General features: G+C 40.2%; 1 protein-coding gene across 1 annotated transcript in view; it reads right to left on the bottom strand.

The window, feature by feature from the left end:
- SLIT3 (slit homolog 3 (Drosophila)) overlaps window positions 1-21,883 on the bottom strand; it is a gene marked incomplete at its 5' end in the record, with an annotated part of 473,057 nt that overhangs the window by 47,126 nt on the left and 404,048 nt on the right. Inside the window, 2 exons of the mRNA XM_009890879.1 lie at window positions 4,234-4,373; window positions 11,128-11,225. Of these exons, the coding sequence (XP_009889181.1) occupies window positions 4,234-4,373; window positions 11,128-11,225 (238 nt within the window). The remainder of the gene's footprint in view (window positions 1-4,233; window positions 4,374-11,127; window positions 11,226-21,883) is intronic.

Raw genomic sequence — 21,883 nt, 5'->3', positions numbered from 1 at the left:
AATAAGACATCAGGTGACAATAAAAGCCATCAGGACTCTGCTGCATAGCATGAGTTTTGGTTTGGTTATGTAAATACAGGCAACAAACATGGAAAATACTGACTTTAAGAATGGTGAGGAAACCTGGTGGTGCAGGTAAGGCCTTGAATCTTTTTCACGGCAATCAGCGATCTGCCTACCCTCCCTTACATTTACCTGTTTCATAGAATCCATTTGTATTTGCGCATTGTTTTAAAGTTATGGAAAGGAACTAGGAAGGAGGTTACTGTGTGAGCGTGGGCTGGTTTTGGTGTGGGGTTTTTTCAAATGTAAGTGAAATGGGGCTGGAGCGTGGGAAATTCCTTCCCTCAGCAGTCACTTAACAAATTGGCCATTTTTCATCTACTTTTAGCGGTCAAAAAGACTGTCAAAGAATTTTAAAGGAAAACACTGCAAAAAGTTATTAATTGAAGAAAGATCTTTGGCCTTCATTATTCCAACCAATGAAAGCAAAATTTATGCATCATTATTTGGGATATTGTTTCCTAAAAAGGCTATAACAAGTAAAACGAGACAGACAGAAGATGAAGTAGGAAAATACTAAGGTATGGAAAAAAACAAACCCTGGATACTGCAACTCTGTCAATAGTCAACATTTCCAACACGTGCATTTTTAATTTGCATTTCATTTAGGAACATAAGATTTACTATCATGATTTAACCATTAGTCAACTAAACCAAGGAAGATCCTAAATATTTCTTAGAGAATGACACGCATACACGCTTCTTGGATCTTCTTCCTCCCTGTATTCAGACTATTCATACATTTATTTCACACATGCAGCGTTTACTGTAACATCACTGCAGTCTTACCAACACTATGGCAGCCAAGACAACAAAAGCGATGAGGGATTCAGTCTACGTACTTCGCAGTGCTACCAGAGCCTGCCGGCCTCTACAGTCGAGAAAAGAAGGAATGTGCAATAGCTGAGCTGGGCATCTATAACCAACAGCCTGAATGTTACTCGACACATCACAGATTATCGGCACAGAAACATCTAGTCTGATCTCCAGTGCAACATAGACCACTCCGGAATTAACTTGTGTTTTAACTACAGCATCTGCTGAGAAATCCAGTTTGTATCTAGGACCAACAACTCTTGTCTAATTACATCAATAAAAACGTATGGTCTGGATTTGTTCAGCCACAAAGATGAGCCAATGAACCTTTTAAAGAAATTTCTATTCTCCACACAAGTGTCTCTGAAAGGAAAAAAAAAAAAGGCCAACCCCCCCCCCTTGCTCTCTCTGCCTACTCTTTGTTAAGCCAAACAAGATTTTTCTTGAGATTTTCAAGATGCATTCTCAATCCCTCAATGTTTTTCATGTTTCACCTCTAATCCTCTGTCTCATCTCTCAGTTTGCTCCTTGAATTCTGAACAACAGAATTAAGTATAATATTTGGGCACAACACAAGGAGATATTACCTACATTTTCTGTCCTACTAGATACACCCCGCCTAAGGATATCACTGGCCTTTTAGGCAAAGTACCACGTTGACAGATCATTGTTCCCCAGACTGCTTCACAGAAAAATTGCTTCCCCGGAAAGCACCCTCCCTCTTCCATTCTTTGTTCATATAAATAGAGATAAAATCCATACACTTGGCAACCCTGAAGCACACAGTTTGCTAACACAACGCTTAGCGCAGTCAGCACCTGAGAGGAGGCAGGGAGCTCAATGCACAATTCGGAGAACAGGAATAAGATTCCTGACTCCTCCAGCGACTCGCTTTCTCTCTGAAATATTAGCATTTGCTATTCTTAGCATATTCAACACAATATTAAAGTCATCTGCACCTACTTTTTTTTTTTTTTTTGTAATATATAGATACTGCCATAGTAGCTTCAGGTATTGCTTCAGTATAAAAAGGTTTATTTAAAGAGAACATACACAGAGATGCCCTGGATGTTACAGGAGACTGGTCAAACTCTTTGGTCTATAGAACCCTCTCTTTTCAGGTCAGGCACACAAATTCTTTCAAAGTGCTTCTTCATGGCTTGCTTATGTGCTTCCATGGCACGTCCTTAGCTGCTGTTCATTCAGTCAAGCAGCTTCAGATGACATCAATTTCTTGTGTTTGGATTCAGCTCTTAGAAGACCCTCAAAACCATGACTCAGATTTGCTTGGCTTGTATGTAACTTTTGTTTGGCTGATGGCTTCAATTCTTCCAGCCATTTTATGCTGTTCCCTGCCTTCCTGCTCGGAGAGGGCCAGGTGTACCTCTGAGGGATACTTCAGCCCAGCCAGCTGCACTGCAGTGAGTCCTTCCCGGTGACTGATCAGGTTTGATGAAATATCCCCCTCCAAAATGGAGGTAAAGCAGGTTAAGGCAATTATTTTATCACAGTTCACTAAATTCTTCCTATTTTTAAGTGACATGAACTATTGTAACCCTTTAGATTTCTAATTTAAGCAATACCCTTATTTTCACAACCTTTTTCACTTATGATTCGTATTATATTTTCCTGCTCTTCTTCAAAAATTCAGTTTGTTTTAACTGTAGTCAAAGCTATTGCCTGCATTGTGATAGCAAATGCTTATTGTGTGGTATAAACAATTGTGTGTATCCTACATTGCAAGACTGGGGGGGTCTAGTATTTGACAAACTCCTGCTTACAAGCATAAGCACAGCACTGACAACAATCAGATAAAAAAAAAAAAAAGCTAGAAGTTGATTAAAATTCTTTCAAGACTGATTCTGAAGTATCGTATCATATGTGTTCTCTGGCCCCTATCCAGACTGCCATTTGAGAAGAAATCCCAATCCAGTTCTTTCCTACCTTTTTTGCCTGCAAAAACCAAGATAATCTGCAATATGCCTGTGAAAAGGAAAGCGCATTTGCATATATACTGGAATCAGTTCCTTACTAGATATGTCTTTTCTTGGCTAGGAAAATATATTTCCTCTTGCAAAGGTAAAGACTCCGCCTCCTCGTATGGAGTTTTGTTTGAAACCACCCAAGAACAGCGCTCATAAATAGTGCACAAGAAAGCACAATGGGCTCAACATCTTATAAGCAAAACTCTTTACTCTGCTAAGCTGAAGTTTTTCAGTTTTTGGCAGACAGATGATTTTAGAACTCCAATAAACGTACATTCAAGTCGTACAGCTTTTCTCAGCTAAAGATTTACATGGGCCTCCTTTTGTCAGCCACAAAAGTATTTTAAGAGTTTGGAAATTCTAGAAGCTTTCCTCCGGCCTTACTCAGCCACTCAAGCTTGATCCTCATTAAATCCCCTGACATGTAATATATTCCAGCGTACAAGAAGCCCTTCATTACTTCTCCATGCTTAGAAGGTAATAAACCCATTTCAAAGGATGGAAGTAGGAACTATTGCAGGTGTTTCCTCACCACTCCATGCTGAGCCAGGAAGGTCGTGCTAACACAGTTTGAATGAGTCAACAGTATGTCCAGTAATGACTTGAGAAAAAGCATTTTTAGATTCCAGTAAGGAGGGTTTCTGCTCTTGCAGAAGGTTTAGGAAGGAACTTTTCTGAAATGCAGGATAGGTGCTGGAGATACTAATTCCATTTCTAACTCAGTTACCAGCTTCTGTCAGCGTGGGCTTAGCAGGTGACTGCACATCTGCCGAGCTGGGCTAACTGCCATGGGTGCGCTCTGAAGGCTACCACTGAGCCTACAGTTTCTTACACAGCCTTTGCTTCTCCACTTGTGAAATTTAGATAATGAACTTCAACAGCACACTGTCAGGCTCATTTTGTTTAATAAATGCGGACCTCTGAGAGCTCAGGTGAAAGTCATGCCTCAAAAGCTATTTTCCTCCCATAATTTAAACAGGAACTATTTTTATTTTCCAAGATTCAGAACAGATGTATATCAGACTCAGCTCAGCACGAGGAATATTTCTGAAACACATTTGCAGAATGTGTGTGCAGGAGTACAAATTTCTCTGCCACCTTAAACTGCACTAATTTTTTAATGTATTTTATAATGAAGCATCAGTATTTTGACTCAGAACAGTGGCCATGTTTGTGAGCACGTGTATTGCAATATTGGTAGAACTAACATCTTTCCAGGAAGACATCCAGGTTGCTTTAAAATGGGACTAGATTATTGGGTAATTATACACTCATGGACAAAGTAAACGTGCATTTGGACCCTTCCCTTCAGGCACTGAAGGGCCTCCTCATGCATTCCTGTTGTTCTTTGGTTGTGGCCCTTTCTTACCTGTGTAATTGGGAGGGCAGAGGCAGACGTAGTTGTTGATCCCATCCACACATGTAGAATTATTCTCACAGTCGTTATCTTCGCAGTCATCTGGGTTTATTTCACACCTCTCCCCCTCATACCCAAGGACACAAGAACAGCTTTGGAGAAAGAAAAAAATTAAGAAAAGTTAGTATGAAGGGGCAGGAGGTTTGAGGTATAAAACTGAAATTAAAACATATACAAGTGAGTTGCTGGAGCCACTCTCACCGCTGTTGTGAAGTACAGAGCACTTTAGCCCTGTGCGTTTGGTGAGGGACGCAGTCTGATGGTTCATGGGGTAATGTAACTATTTACATGAGACATAAAGCATCAGCAGGAGACAGCCTCTGTCCTGCTTCTCTTTGCTCTCTTTGTTGATATCCCTAGCCCTGAATTGAAGTAAGCAACTCCAGGGCAGGAGAGTAAACACTCATCACAATATTCAAATCCTTGGCTTCTCTGTTAATGAGTTTGCGAGTATGTGGATACTTGCCTACTGAGGACTGCACAATGACAGGGCGACTTGGCAGCTTTTAGATAGCTCGCTCTTTTTAAAGAACAACGGCTTGAATTGAGTTTACAGACATGAACATTTTCTTCTCATTACCACTTTGTCACTTGTCCAAACAAGAAATGTTTGGGAATGACTGCTTTTACAAGTGCGCTAAGGTTTCAGTACTTCTACAGCTCCTCCAACATCTATTTGTAGAAGAGCTGATGATGTCTAGATAAGTCAGCTAAAACACAAACAAACAACGGCAGAGCTAGGGATGGTTCTGTGAGGATGTGGACACTGCTGAAGAATAATTGCACGAAATATTTTTTCTCATAAGACTGTGATGTATGGTCCCTAGAGGGAGTGCAAGAATCTAAGTGGCTGAAGAATGACTTCAATTTTTTTGAATCTCAGTTTCTTCTCCAGATCTAGAAGTTATGGTTGCTAAGAGAACCTTTATATTTTAAACTAGCTGTAAGTGATGAAGACATGGATGCTACAGTTTCCTAAAAGAGAGTCTAAAAACATGTGTTAAGTGCTCCACTCATTTCAGTGGCTTCTAAGAAGCCAGCAATGATATTTGAAGTGCCAGTGTTGCTGTTCACTAGTCCCAGAAAGCATGTGTGTGGAAGGGAAGTTGTGTTGTTTCGAGTTCCAGTCCAAACTACACATTCACTCAGCCGTTCATTTCCTTTCCCATGCAGGTTCTGGTGGTTGAAAAGGAACTGAACAAATGTAAAGCACTACTGACGGATGAGGATGAAAACCAGAAAGCACCAGAGCAGTCACGCTAATTGCCACCCAATGCTTCCTGAAACCAGGAGAATTTCCAATGCAGAGACAGCTGCAGGGTACTTTTTTTCAGCTCAGATGGACAAAGTAGGCATGGGGTGGTTTTCCTGCTGTATGTAGGTCTCATGGGGTTGAGATAGGGAATGCCCATAAGAAACAGGAGCTCTTCAGAATCTGTGAAAAAAACTGCATCACTTTTGGGCTGGTTGCTCTCAGTGTGACGTGAGCTTCTCTAGCTTGTGTGTGCCACAGACTGAGCAGAGTGCAGGGACTGCCAAGGGAGGGATGGTACAGAGCTCTGTATCCACCGTCAGTAGGTCCTAGGTTGGACCCTGAGGATAAGGTTAGATTCTTCATGACATGGGCGACTTCCGACTAAGGGAATAGCAAAGAGGAAGAAAAAAGGTTAGGGAATGTGTCTTGAGCCACCGCAACAATAAGATCTTCTAGATGGGTACAGAACAGGCATATAGATCACATGCTAACAGTCATCTTCATTCAGTTCTGCAGGGACCCTTCACAGGTCATGAGAGTTAGAAAACCTTCACCATGAATAACCAAAACGAAACTGTTCAAATAAATCCAATTTAGGACACAATAAATCAATAAGAAATACTTTCTTTTCCTGTCTCAAGCTCATTATTGCTAATAAAATATGTCCTCTTGCTGACCCTGCAATGATCCAGAGGATCACGGGATAAGAAAGAAGAGCTGGCACACGATCTTTTGTGGCAATGCAAGTGTCAGGGAGGGGGTTAAAGACATCTAATTAAATACAGTGGCACATTCATCATGTCTCTTTTTGATTACAAAACTCCATTTTCAGGGGTTTATAACTCAGCCATAAAAATATGTTCCAGGCTGCAACTTGGCATCCAAGGTCTCAGTTTGGGAGCACAAATTTTTCTCTCCATTTAAAGAAAAGCAACAAGAGTGGCTTTGTGCTGGTTATTTTTATGTGAAAATAACACAATTTTCCTTCCACAAAAGGATTGAGACAGCTTGGAAGTAGGCAACTAAAAATGACATTATTAAATACTATCACAGTAATGGCTCAACTCAGTTGAGTTACCATTAATAACAATACATATGGGATTGTTAACATACAATTGCTCAGTATTAGGACACATTCCATACCGAAGGAAATGTCAGCATAATTGATGACATTTGGCTACCGGTCCCTATGTATTATAGGGAGTCTTTACATTATTGCTTACGTATGATTCTTTATTTTGATTTGCATTCGAATGTGCCAAATATGGGGACTGAAATTAAATGATAAAACATACAATTTGGGACCCGGATTGAACCATATGTTGAAAGAGTTGCAGTTTGGGACTGTTTGTATGTATTTTCCCAGGAAAAGCTTAGAAGAAAAATTACGTTTGCAGAGTGACTGGAAGGTCATCAAACTTGGGTTCCAGCTGACCGAGAGAGAAAATTAATTCCAGAGACGACGATGAAAACTTTGTACTGACTAAATAGTGAAGCAGCGTGAGACAGTATTTCATTTGGACCTCAGAAACAATGGAGCCATGCAGGAAAGAACTATTTTCTAAGATGCTGCGATTGCAAAAAGGTCCAAATTCCCTATTCCTCCAGTTTAGGGATTTTCTGTTAGTGTTGTGCTTTCCTAAAAGTAAAGTTCTAAATAAAACCCCAAACCACCATTATCTTCATGAAAGTGCAAGGGAACACAGCACTTAATGACAACATTTGGGGGGGAAACTTTTGGAGCTGAAGTATACTCACAATTTTATAAGTTTACTATATTAAATTTTTGTTTTTCCCAAACTCTAATGAAACAGTTTAGCATCTGTTTATTAACATAGGCATACATACAGTGTATCATGTTTCAAAAAAAAAAAAAATCAGCTTTTACATAGAGATAGTAATTCTTTCAGGAATATTACAGTTTCTTGGTAAAGGAGCTTTCTACATCTACATGCCGATGGAGTAGCCTGTAAGTCTGGAAGTGGAACGTTTCTGCTTGAACTAGGCAGAATTAACACTAGGGAGTTAATGAGTTCCAGGATTTTACATTTATGAGGGAACTTAAAGTTTGTGTAAAATGCTAAAGAAAATGCTCTGGAAAATGCAGGGGGGTTTATATGGAGAATACTTAAAATAACCGAGATACTTTGTTTTCCAACACTGTAGGTTATCAAAGATCAACTGGTTGCCTGTGGCTAACTGAAGCAGAGTTGACAGCTCTGCCTCCTTTGTCAAAGTCGCACTTACAGGCATGCTAAATGACCAGGACATGTCTGATTGCCTATCTTATTTTATCAGTCTCGATATGCACATTTTTGGCAACCTTCTGTCAAAGACATAGATTAGATTAGATTAGGTCAGAATGAGCAATTCAAAGGCAGGAAGAATTTAATGTCTTTAATCCCCTGAGCCACACAATGCCACGTAACTATTCTTTAATACAGAAGTCGTCCCCACCTGAAAAAAGAGAATGTGAAAATTACTCAGAATTGAAAAAGTGCAAGAATAAAAGATGCCAAGAAGGACAGAAGAACTCCAGCTGAACCTTTGCCCTTCGGCTGCCCCACCAGGACCTGCTATTACAACGAACCTGAGCAGCTCAATCCCCCGCTGCTGCGAGCCCTTGTGGGTACCAGGCACAGCGGGCGAGTCAGGCTGGAATCTCAGTCATAACTATGAATTTCCTGCCTTTGCCTGGGGAACATCACCACCTTAGCATTATTTAAAAGGTAATTTTCTTGTCTAGGGCTACAGAAACTTGAGAGTTAAACTGCTTGGCATTTCATAGGGAGAGAGATTTGGCTTAAGTTTCCTTTTTACAAGAGTAAAGATTTGACAAGTTTGGCAGCAGAGCTTGTGTATGAATATATTTCCCTCGGGAAGAGAATATACAGAAGATATAATTTCTTTTACAGGCCACACAACAGAAAAATCCAAGGAGGCCTCTCATGAAAATGTTTTTGACATCCACTTCCTCACAGCATATAATCTAAGGCAATGTTTTCCCATCTTGATGAACACAATTTATATGCACGTAACTCTGACTGCTGCCATCCACTGGAGAGGAGATTTCCCACCAAGAAAAACCAAGCCAACCAAATTCAATCTCAAAATGTTTCTTTATCTTCCCCTTCATTGACTGTTCCATCCCCACACCACATTCCTCTAAGACATGCTAAAGCCCCATGCTCCTGTTCTCCAGAGCAGCTGGGGCTACGGACTGACTGAATTAAAAACATGGAGAGAAAATAGAGCAATGCATAAGCTGAATATTCAATTTTACAAAGCAAGATTTTGACGAGATATGGTTTTATGTGTCTTTTATTAGACCAACCGAAACTATATAAATAACTATAAAAGCAGAAATCTTCCCTAAAAAGCCTCATATGTTGTTAAGCAACAAACCCACCCCCGTAGTTTTGTAAAGGATCTCAAAAACTACATTCATTTGGAACTGAAGCAAAGCCTCTGAAATTGTAAAATTCTTCAGGAGAAAAATTCACAAGTAGCTTTCATTTCAGGTCATTCAAAACTTTTTACTTTCTACCACAGAACAAAACTAAAATGCTAAAGAAAAACCTGATCCAAAACATAAGCTGAAGCCTTTCATTCCAGTACTAAGGATACTATAAAATGTTTTACTAGCACATTTTTAATATCAGCTAGATTTTTGAAAAATGAGCACTGAGTGACAGAAAACAGATATTCTAACATGGTACAATTTTGCTTTGGCACAAGCTGGAAAAAGCTATCTGAACAGCATTACATGAGGGTGATCAGAAGGGAACCCGAACCAAAGACCACCAGACCTTTATTTCTCCCAAGCAGAAACAGAATCTGAACTTTTACTCCAAAAATTGCTGGACCTGCTAAAATCTGAATCAAGAAGAGGTATACCAGATCACAAGTGCAGAGTAGTGGTTTCACCAAAATCTAGTGGGTCCTGTCAAGCAGCATGACCATTTGCATGGGCTACGATCTGCAGAGCTGCCTCGTGCTCTCCCACCACCATGCACCAGTATGACCCTATAGATGCATCTGTACCCAGGAGATGTGCTTTTCTGCTCTGCTGGGGGCCTTGTTACAAGATGAGCTCTAAACCGGCTTCCCTGGAGACATGGCCATGCATTTGACTCTTGTTCTCCCATGTTGGAAAGCCTCACGTTGTTACTTGTAACAGAGCCTGCGTCCCTTCATCCCCATCACCCTGCACGTTTCCACTGCAGTATCACCAGTGTCCCATGTTCAGCATGTGCTGGATCTGATGCTGTAAGGGAGGAATTCTTGATGGTGGGCAGGCCCAGAGACAGAGAGAAGCTTTGGGGCATTTCTTCCATTTTCAGCTTCCCCACTCATCCCACCCACAGGGCAAAATGGAAGCTCTTTGGGGTCTCATTCCCACAGGAGGGATTTGGGGAGTCCAAAAGAAGCCACAATGCTTTGCTGGAAATATAAAAGGCTTCCTACCCTTGGAAGGGGAACAGGAGGGGGGTGCTAACCCCCCACTGCACCCTAAGTCCTGTCAGTCACCCAAACTTCCACCTGGCCCTTTCTATTTTGAAAAAATCCTACTTTCTGACATAAGATGATAGGGGTTTGCCGAGTTGGTTAACAAACAGTTAACCTCAGTTGGAGCGGTCTTAATCACAGCTGAAACAAAACTGGAGTCAAACTGAAAAAATGTTCTAGTTTGACTCCCTGCTTACACCACTTATAAACCTTGCAATTCAGTGTCTCCCTCCAGCTGTCACTGATAGGAAGCTATATATAGGTGAAGACAAAACAGCACCCTCAGTAATGTATAAAAGCTTTTAGAAGTGAGGTTCTCATATATGCAATTGAAACAACAGCACCGTGTACTTTTGTACATATTTTGTGCAAGAAATAGCGTAAATACTGAGGACCAAATCTATGAATATTTCAGCAACTCTTCAAAACAAAACAAAAAAAGAAATCTATCAACTTTAATGATAACTAGTGGCCAAAGCCTCAAACTTGTATTTTCTTAGCTGTAAATTAGTGCCTGTAGCAGCACAAATCTCCCAGTTACCTCATGAAAATTTCTGGACTTCTCTTAGAGTATCCCCACCTATGCTACATCTTTCTTATATGGGAAAACTGAAGTCCATAATTTCCAGCTGTAAAGGTTGCTCTCTTGCAGGCACAATGCTCAAGATGTGGCAATCTCTCCATGTTTTTTAATTGTTTCTTTAAGGCCTGTTTGTCTACAAGATTCTACAACATTTTGCATCTGGTTGTCAAGCAACAGATGCTTACTTTACAAATACAAAAAAAGGGTGTATGTGAGTTTGAAATGCCCCAAGGAATATTAGCATACAGATAACCCAAGGCAGATCAGGGAGGCCGTTCAAAACAGCTCTTAAGAGTATATTCCATTATGAGAAAATGAGGAGGCCTGTTTCAGAGGATACAATATGTCACCAATGAAACCAGATTAATTTTTTTTTTGTATGGCAAATAGAAGTGTCACATGCAGCAGCTTTTATAAAGTAGCCATTATAGTTCATTAATGCAAAGTAGAAATACATTTAATTTTATCATCTCATTTTAAATGAACTTTGTGTTACTACCTGAATCCATCTTTATTTGCCTCGGTGAGATGGCAGGTCCCTCCATTCTGACATGGATTTTGAATGCAAGAATTAATGGGCACACTGCAGTCTCGACCCTATTTGGGAAAATTCAAAAGAAACAAGGTTAGTAAGACTCATGTAATCCGAATCAATGTCTCCTGCTCCCTCACCCTGTGTAGCACCATTTACAGGAGGTCTGTGGTCTTCAGACCCATCACATCACGTAATGTTCTTTACTCATGGGCAGCTATATTCATCACTTAAATGGGAATTTGGGCAGGGCAACTGTTCTGACCAACGGGACTATTGGACATCGTGGTATCGTTTCAGTTTCAGGACTTTACTTAACTCTTTCTTTTGACTGTTTTAAGGAAACAGCTGGTTTCATCATTACTCTAGCATGCTTTAATCTCTAATATTAGTTACAATGAAAAGAATTAATCAAGACCGAAGGTAAGCAGGCGGCCACACACAGTCAGCGCAAGACCACATGGAGTCAGCACTCATTCAACCGCATTTACCAAGTGCTCATTTAAACACTGCAACAGTACACCACGCTCATTACTACGTATTGTCAAAACCTAAAGGGGAAAATTCATTTTTACTGCGGGAGCTGAGTTTGAATTTCTGTACAGAACACACAATCCTGTTTGAGACATCATCATTGAATCAGTTCCCTTCTTAAAAATGGCCCTAAAATATATATCAGTTCAAACTGAACCTCACCAGATTGAGCAGCCTCCACTGTTATCAACAGAATTTTATTGGCTCTTCAAGGCAGAGACATATTTCACTGATCCTTATATACTGCTAATTAGAATAAGCTATTTGTAAAATTGGCAAATAGGTCTAAGAGTTTGGTCTTGCTTTTCAGTTACACAGTAGGGTGAAACAGAGACACCTGAAAGCCTCAGTACTCAAGGGATCTATGCAATCACAAGAAGTCCAAGAGATCTCTCTACTCTTCCTACCAAAGATCACATTAGCAGTGGCCCTCTGCCAGCTCATCTACTGGGAAGCTGATACATGACTGCAAACAAGACAAGAACAATATCTCAGGAGATACATTAATTCAGTCAAGGTTGCTGGGTTTTTTTTGCCTTGGTTTAAAAAATGTTATTTACATTGTACTATAGAGGAATAACAACGGTATATCTATTTGTAAGTTTCTAAAGAAAGAAGGCAGACGCCAGCCCCTGACATCGGTTCTTAACAGCTGTAACTTCTGCGTATTAGTATGGAACACTACCCCACCACTGCCAACTTTCCTTGCTGACAACACTCGTCAGAAGTCGTTCCTTTCTCCACCGAATTTGCAACAGCTTCCTACGCTTTTCAGACTCTACATACCCGGTGTGATGTACTGAAACAGAGGACACTCAGAGAGTTTCTATTGTCTATTTTTTTTTTTTTTTTTGTGATGGCCGTGTTGTCAAAATGAAGCATCTTGACACTTCAGCCATATACTGCACATGAGAGCATCAACTGTTAGGTTTTTTTCCACCTAGCTTTGAGATTTTGTTATTCTCACTTAAGATATACTGTTACATTAGAATTAAGAATGGACCCTGAGAAGCCTAACACTGTATTTGGCAGATACCTGACAATGATCTGGTTGCCTCAGGATGAATACAGTATGATTAGAAAAGGACTACCAAAATGTTCAAGGAAATGGAGCAACTGCTTTAGAAGAAGATACTATAAAGACTAGGACTCTGGAGAAAAGAAAACTGATGGGGGTGATATGATCGAGGTTCAGAAAATCATGGAGGTGGTGAATGCAGAATTTGTGACAAGCTAGATCCCTCAGCAAAAGAAGAACAATTATGATGTTAAGATGAGCTTAATGTAAGCTCTTACTTAGGTAAGATGAACTTAACAGATACAAGAAAATACTTCTTCCTAAGTATGAGCTTCTGGGACGTTTTTGCCACATGAGGTCGTGAAGTCAGACAGCATAAAAGCCATTAGACAAATTCACGTACTATAGATCCAAACCAGATATGAATGGCAATAGTGAGACATCGACATCCCTCGTTGGATCACAGTGAGTGCTGGGAGAACTGGAGAGAAGTGTTGGCCCGGCTCGTGTACTCTCCTCAAACTGCTGCCCCATGAGAGACAGAATGCTGCAGTGAATGCACTACAGACCCACTACGGCATTTCTCAAGTTTCTTATGTCAAAGTTGTTTGAAAGGCTTATTTGACTCTCAACGAGGAAAACGTTCCCTACCTTTTTTTCAAAAGAACCTAGCTGCTCCCTGAACCAAGACTACATGGTTTTATGCATTATAAGGGAACAGATCTCTCAGGAAAACCACACCAGGATGGGTTTGATCAGTTTGTTTACGGCTGCATATCTGTTTGGGAAATCTAGATCTTGAGCGAAGAACAAATAGGCTGGTCACATCTTTCTAACCCTTGTTCATCATTGCCCACCTCTCTCTCTTACACCCTATGTTGATCAGAAGTTCCTCTTCAGCTCTTAACTGGTGTGCCCCTTTCCAGCAATGTGCCCAGCGTGGAGGTGACAAGCCAGGAGGACAAGGACTGTGCTGGTTCTGTGAGAGCTCAAACTCCATTCGTGCTTTAAGTACTGTATAAATAATAGTAGCCATCTTAATTTGTCTCTGGGGTGCTTATCTTGAAATTGGTGCAGCCTCAATTAAGCCTAATCAAGGCATGAAAAAAACAAAACCGGCTTCTAAGCATGAACGTTTCTACAGAGTTCATTTGATCTGGGCTGCCCGCTGACAGTGCTAGGCTCTCCCATTCACGTCATGCAGTCCAGTCCTCCAAACACTACTGAAATCTTCGGTATTTTGTCAGGTAGGACATACTGCCATTGCACTGTGAGAAGAACTGACACGCACAGTAATTATACTTCCGTCCAACGCCACAGAGGAGCTTTGTTACAGAAACGCGAGACAAAGCTGTACATCTTAAGGCATTCCCCAGAGAGAGGAGAAAGAGGTTTGCATTTTAGAATTTGTGCAACTACAAGGAAACGGGTACATTCGTTTCCTCGGTTCAATCAGAAGAGAAACATTTGCAAAGAACAGCAGAAAGACCTGGCCAAGCCCCTGCCTCACTGGGAGTTCATTCCCCCAACACAGCAGTGCGGGCAGCGCGCGCAGACCTCGCCCAAGGCTTGGCAGGGCGGGTTTCGGCTTCATCCACGCGGCGTTTGCCAAACAGCCTGTCCTTCTCCATTTGAAATCCCCAGCCCCCAAATGTCTCGGGGAGGACTTGGGAAAGCGCCGAGGGAAGCTCATGCAGGTTTTATTTTGGCACCATGTGGTCCGCAGCACTCCACGGACGCGAGCCATGCAGCACTCGCACTAATCCGCTGCCACTCTTCTGCAACACTGCCTGGGTTTTGTCCATCTGTGTTGCGAATCCGGTGTGTTTACCATATTATCATAGCGAAGCTGGAAGATGCCATTTTTTATATTTCAGAGATCACAAATACTTTTCCTGCGTCCCTGAAGAACTGACTATTTTATAGATACTTCACCAACATCAGTTACTTCTGTTTCATACGAACTCGTCACCCCTGTATCACTGAAGTATTAAACCCTTTGCCGTTAAGCATAGCGAGAAGCAAAGCCGAAACCACAGCATCTTTTTTTCTGAAGGTTTTTGTCACAGTTGAACATCATGTAAAACAGTCCCATCACTTCTACTATAATTATTCAGATTATTTTGAATGTTCTTGTAAAAATTTAATAAAGATAAATGTTAAAATAAGAGCAAGGCTTTTTCAGTCTCTCTCATTGGCACACGAAATTTCTCATGACTTAGACTCAGCTCTCATTTCCGTACTGAACATGGCTGAATTATTGGCTTCTTGGGCCTCAGGCACCATGGAAACCGATTAGTATGTGCTGCTGAATCAGACTTAATTACAACAGTAAGTTGCTACGTGGCTTTAGGAAAATGAGACTCTCTCTGACTCAGTTTACTCATTGTAATAAATGGGTAAACAGCACTTAATCCTTCTCTGAGGATTATCTTCTCCGAGCTGACTTTATCAATGGCACACTGAGAGCCCACAAAAGAAGTACAATTTCTCTAACGCAGAAGACTACGAAAACCAAAGAATTCTGAAAGGAGAAAAGCTGCAGAAAATATTGGTACTAATAAATCTAGAGCAAAGCAAGGCCATTTTATTTCTGTATAAGACTGTCACTACCCAGAAGAGCCCAAAGACATTCTAGAAACATCTTTCAAATGAATAATGCAATTCTCTAGTCTCAATTTACAGTAAGACTGTTCTCACTGGAAAAATGGAATTGCTGTCAAGCATCACTGAAATTAATTTATCTGTGAGTTGGGAAAAACTCTTTGAATTACATTCCCTGGAAGTAAGTACAGTTACAAAGGAGAATATTGTATATTTGCTTCAAGACTGAAGAGCCTTTTAATGAAGTCCGAATCAGAAAAAGAGGTGCTGACTTAGTTTCAAGGATGGGCAAGAAGATACGACTGCCTCTGCAATTCACAGAAAGAGGATGAAGGTCCCTCTGCATGCAATATTTTCTTTCTAGAGCTCTTTCAAGCTGCAATACATTTTTGTCTAGTCTGATAGGAAAGTATCAGATCCAAACCACTTCTATATAATTTCTCTCATTTTCTGTAGGAGAGGAAAGGATTAGGTGTTGAAACATAACATTTCTGCAACTAATCAGAAGACATATATGTTCAGAGTCCAGCTGCCTTTTTAAATCTGAAGTACCTCAGCTGGTCCAGATTTTATCTGGGCTGCTCCAGCTCCATATTTCAGTAAATGAGAACAGAAACTATCCACCATACTTAGAAAGTGTCAGTTCTTCATTTCATACTCAGCAGTAATTAACCGTACTGGGCATTAGTGTATATACAAGCTGTTCCTCAGTACTGCTGTGCCAAATTCTAGCCTTTGTAATATCCAACACTGGAAAACATTACATCATGATTAGTAGAACACCTTTTTTGGAAGAACAAAGGAGAATACTATAAAAAAGCACTAATTTCCTTTGACACTGTTTCAACCACAGCAATGATCTTTTTTTATTTAATTAATTTTCACAAATTAGTATTGTCTAGGGAGACTGAAAGCTTCACTCAAGATCGCATGGCAGAGATTTGACCTCCGTCCATTTTAACGTGCTCTTTCACCCGTTTCTAACAGCAGTGGGCACAGAAAAGAGGCGGCAGCGGGGAGCTCGCCACAGGCACAGGGCAGAAAGCTCCTAGTGTAGAAAGCTATCACCGCTGACTGCAGGAGAAACACGATCCAGCCGGCGATGAAGACACCTGCAGACAGGCAGAAGTCTATCCAACTTCAATGGTTTGTGAATAAGGAGATCTCCTTCCAGCTAATTACAGCCTTGTTCAATGACTTCAATGTTTTAAAGCATGCTGGAAAAAGGTGCTATACAAAAGAAATACCAAAGTTCATTCGAGTTGTTAACAATACACAATGTGTTCATAATAAATTTTATTTAGATGGTATATGTAGAGAACAGATGGTACCATTCATGTGTTTAGTAAAATACTAGACGAAGACAAATATAGTTGATAGAGACTTTAAATTAAGAACTAGGAAATTTTCATAAACAACTTAATTATCAAGCTCCAAACACAGCTAAAGCTGTTAGGGAAATCAGACAAAATTATCAGCTACGAAGATACTGTATTGCAAACCCAGTCCTTTACAATCCTAATAGTGGGAGCAAAGCATCTACACCGAACTCTCAGTCTCACAACCGTTAATACACTTGTCTTACGGGTGTCCTGGTCACAAGTTAGTAAGTGATCATTACGTTAAGGGAAAAGGCTAAACAAATCTTCCACTTCATGACAGGCTTGAAGGAAAATTCACAGAAAGATGAACTGAGAAGTACACTGTGTTCTGTGAGTGCGTACTCAGGAATGTTATTCAAACTTACAAATATCTGCCAGCTTTAAAATTTTTACCTCCTAATACTGTGAAATTAAGAAAAACCAGACACTTAGAGCCACTATACATAGCTTTGCTCTGCTTCCACGGAACTTGGGAAGTATTTTATGAGACATAGTTTTCTGAACAATTCTAATGTAAGCTGTTTGCTTGAATGTTAAAACTACATCTGCATAGAATCATCGAATCATCTAGGTTGGAAGGGACCTTTAAGATCATCAAGTCCAACCATCAACCTCACACTGCCAAGTCCACCACTAAACCATGTCCCTCAGCACCGTGTCTACCTGTCTTTTAAATACCTCCAGGGATGGTGACTCCACCACTTCCCTGGGCAGCCTGGTCCAAAGTTTGATAACCCTTTCGGTGGAGAAATTTTTCCTAATAACCAACCTAACCCTCGCCTGGCGCAACTTGAGGCCATGTGCCAGTGGGACTCATTCACGTATTCAGACCTGCAAAGGTCTAATAGCAGAGTGAAGGGCCAAATGTGGTGGGCAAACAAGTCACGATTCCTGATGCTTCATAGAAAAGAATGAGATGAGATAGGATGAGAGGGGAGAAAAACATCCAGAAAATCCAGAAGACACATACACTGAGCACAGAAAGAGAGTTAAGTTTAAACACTTGAATGGATTTTTCACTTGAGTTTTGCTTGTTTCATGCTTAGTAAAGTGAGAACTATGATCAAAGGTTTTCCTGAAGCTATGTCATACAGCTATCCAATAAGGTATAAACTGATGCTACAGTCATTTACCCAGTGTCATCTTTACCAGTGTCTTCTTTAACCATTTGAAGTCTTTATTCCCTTGTCATAAATAGTCAAAATCCGAGAGTAAATTGAAATATTCCCAGGGCAGGAAGGGAAAGAAACGTCTCACAGACAAAGTTTTATCACGTAAGCCTCAATTCCACTAGAAAATTAAGCTAGAAATAAGAATGAGGTCTTCAGCAGTTTCCCTGTAATAACTACATTTAGAAGCCATAAATACAAAGGAGAAACAAGAAGAATTTTACATAATTGACCAAGGAAACATGATGTGATGAATTCAGCTACACAGCCCATACACCCAGTTAGAAGTTTGGTAGGAAAAGTTCTCTCAAGTTCTATTCACAATTGTATATTTCAGAGCCTTTCATTGCAAAGAAACCCAGTATTTGCTATAATGAGATTATGGAAAGTTTTATGTGTACTGCAAATCTTAAAGCAAGTCATGAAAGTTAGCATGCCATCTTCTGCTAATTGCAGCATGAAGGACTTGATGGACACCTCAGACATCACTGCAAGCACAGCTACTCAGCTTTGTGAAGGGAATACTTTGTTAAATATTTACAGATGTGGCAAACAGTGTAGAATGAAACTAACTTTAAAATATAAAATTAATCCAAATTCCTTTGCAGGAAGAGCTAAAAAATATAGCATTGGGAATTACTCCACTGTTATTTTAGCAATGGAATCATTTGAAACTGATTTCCTAATTGATTACACAGATATTGAGATATATATAAGACAGCTTACACACTGATCTCTATGTACAGTAGTCTGAAGTTCTTCAGCAGATCTGGGTGATACTGTTTCCTTGTTTATGCTCTTTCTGGCCACGGACATAATGGCTAAGCCTCAGTCTGTTAAAGATGTAGATGACGCTCGCTGGCAAGGCCAAACAACGACAAGGTCAAAAAACGACAAGAGCTGGCAGGGTGTATGTTAGATCCATCTGCTTAGGCATATACACAAATTATTTGGCAAGGCATGGATAATATCACAGCAATTTTGGATCAGATAGCTTTTAGATTGCCAGGTGGAAGTCGAAAGATTTTTATCATCTGTTGTTCACAAAAAGGCTGTGACTCCTCCTTCTGAACGCAGACCTTGCTATAGACATCCACGCCTTGGATGCCTCTGGGTCAGGGTACTCACAGTGGTGAGGGGCTATTTATTCCTCTTTAGTCATCTAAAGTCATTACCCCAATGGGGTAATAAAAATGTAGCTTCTCTGGATTGCTGTTTACAAGCCAATTAATTTAACATGAAAAAGTAATTAATTTCATCCATTGCTAGTATTGAAAAAAGTTTCAAAGTAAATTTGAACTTACCTAGACAATTCTGATTTCTTTTTTTAGTTCAGTATCATTGTTTATACAGCTGTACTTACATTGACACAACAATACAACAAAAGAGTTGCCAGGTGCTCACAAGCATCATGAGAAATACTATTTTCTGAATGGCACAGAAGTTAGATTATGAAAAGAAGATACACTGATATCTGTTTTGTTGCTGCCATCCCCTGCCCTTTGGCTGATTTAAACCCCTCTGAAAACTTTCACAGCGTTAGTGTCTGAAGTAAAACTACAGATAAGAGTTATTTATACCCCACCATCTTCAGCACTGTACAGTTATCTTCTATGCCAGTCTAGCTTCATCTGGCACCTGATTAAACAATAATTAGGCATGGCAGCAGCACTTCTTAGTGACTTTCTTGTCCTTGTTAATAAATCACAATTGTCAATTTACAACAAATTAGGTGAACTCTGCTCTCTTAAGCCTCATTTTATTTAAATCAGAAAGATTTATGATCCTCCAGGGTACAATACACCTTCCATTACCTCTGTAGGTAGTAATCAAGAATACGCCTGTCAAAGTCAAAGTGCAAGGATTCATCATATTATTTTTTAAAAACTCTGGTTCTTCTCCTATGGGTATGAAATTTAATTCTCAGTGGACATCTGAGGTTTATTTTGCAATTATATTCATTACCACGTAAATCCTGATTGTCCTTCTAAACCTCTCCTTACATAAGCACTTTGGGTTTCGATGGTCTCTTGGGTTTTTAATCAATGACAGAAGGTATGTCATTAATCTATCACAGAGTCGATTCACATAGCACATATCTGAGCTAAGTCCAGAGGTGCCAAACTGGATGGGGCAGATGCTGTAGAGCTTCCAAGGTTACTTGATCAACTGGCTGATGCAGAGCACTGTGTGAACGTTTGGGGAGATGTAGAAGAAAATTAGGGACACTGAAAATAGTTGATTTTGCCCAGGTTTGCCTCTGTACATAAAATTCAATGCAAAATATTTGATGTAAAAAAGATATTGAATGTTTTATATGTAGTTCCTACTTCAACCAATATTAATGAATGAGAACAATGTTTTCAGTACCCTCAAAACACTTAAGGGCGTATTTATTTTAAAATACATGTTGCAGCAACAAGAAAACTTTCCCTCTCAGGCTATCAAAAGCCAGTGGCTCTTTTTTTTTAAATGTGAACACTGTAGAGAAAGTTACAAACACTGGGATATTTGCACAGAAAACATAATTTGCATTAATAAAAAATAAAAATATAGCTGTTGTCTTTTAAACTTACTGCTCAAGGCAATTAACCTACGCCTAACACTTAAGCTGGTGAATGCAGACTGCGCGAGAGAGGAGGGACACATTACATGCAGGAACCCAGCGAAACCTAACTTGAAGCAGGGCTTACGTGATTAAAAAATCTCCCCAAAGAACTGACTAGATTTCTAAAATAACTAGAGCTAAAGACACTGGAAGAGTCACAGCCCATTTGAAGAACCTTTTGCTGGTGTATCCCTGTCTGTTAAGGATGCAGGGTTTTGGTGTGGAACAGTTCTGTACTGATAAAAGGTCTCATGCTGAAATAACATGTTATATCAGCAAAAATGCCAGTATAATCTGTTTTGCTTGCGGAAGCTGTGTAAAGCCTCCCCTACAAGGCTCGCCAGTTCAGAGATACCAGCAATCCTTTCTGGCATAAACCAAGACTGTAATTTGATAGTGGGTTGAACTGTGACAGGTAACTCAGGCAGGCAGCAATGTTTTCAGAAGCAAACATGCAAATGACTTTTTCAGACTACTACAGAATTCAAGCATGCCCACTATGATAATGAGGAAGAGCACAACGTTTATTTCAGAGATGCTCAGAAGTACGAGGAGGGAACTCCTGGGGAGCCATGGAGACAGGCGCCTGCCCTGCACCAGCTCGGCGCTGGAGCCTGACACACTGTCCGCAACTGAGTGCAGAGCGCTTTGGTACAACTTTACCTCCAGTGTACATGCACTTGCCCCTACACAGTAATCCACTAATTCTGAAGCTAGTCTGGCATTATATAATTTCTATTAACAGGAGAGAGTTTACTCTCGCATGATAACGAACGTTTTGTTTAAGCTTAGCCTGCTTACACCACCTTCCCCAATTCCATCATCCCCAAAGGAAAGGAGAAAATAAGGCAATTAACCTCCTGGGACAACCTCTGTTCATGTTCTTGGACAACAAAAGAAACCCAAAAGCCATATTGTCAAGTACAGTCAATGCCAGGAAAGCCTCAACGATAATAGATGACAGACAATCACAAGAAAATCTAACAATAAGGATTTTCAGCTGTGACCAACTACTTCAACTGATTCAATCAGGCAGAAATGGTGGGATACAGAAAATTAAGAGCTGGTTAAAGAGAACTTGATTAAGGAGAGTTATAGCAACCAGCAATCACCTGAAAGACAGACAAACCACAGAGGAAGAAAAATTACTATTTAGTGTAATAGGACCAGGCAAACATAAGAACAAGAGCCTGAAATTCAGAATAAACGCCAACAAAAACTTCTCCTTTACCCTGGGCAAAGAAAGATTGGAAGCCTGGTCTCTTAAGGAATTTAGAACAGAAAAACAGTAGTAAAAAAAAAGTGTGTTTGGGGGATAATCGACATTGACAAAAGAATGAATATGACGGTGCCCACCTGTGGGTATGGCTTACTATTCACCTTAACTGCTCAGCTACTTCTCCTGATG

Source organism: Charadrius vociferus, unplaced genomic scaffold (genome assembly GCF_000708025.1).
Source record: "Charadrius vociferus isolate BGI_N301 unplaced genomic scaffold, ASM70802v2 scaffold108, whole genome shotgun sequence".
Classification (NCBI taxonomy): domain Eukaryota; kingdom Metazoa; phylum Chordata; class Aves; order Charadriiformes; family Charadriidae; genus Charadrius; species Charadrius vociferus.
The sequence above is the reverse complement of the archived record's forward strand: the minus strand, read 5'-3'. Positions and strand labels throughout refer to the sequence as shown.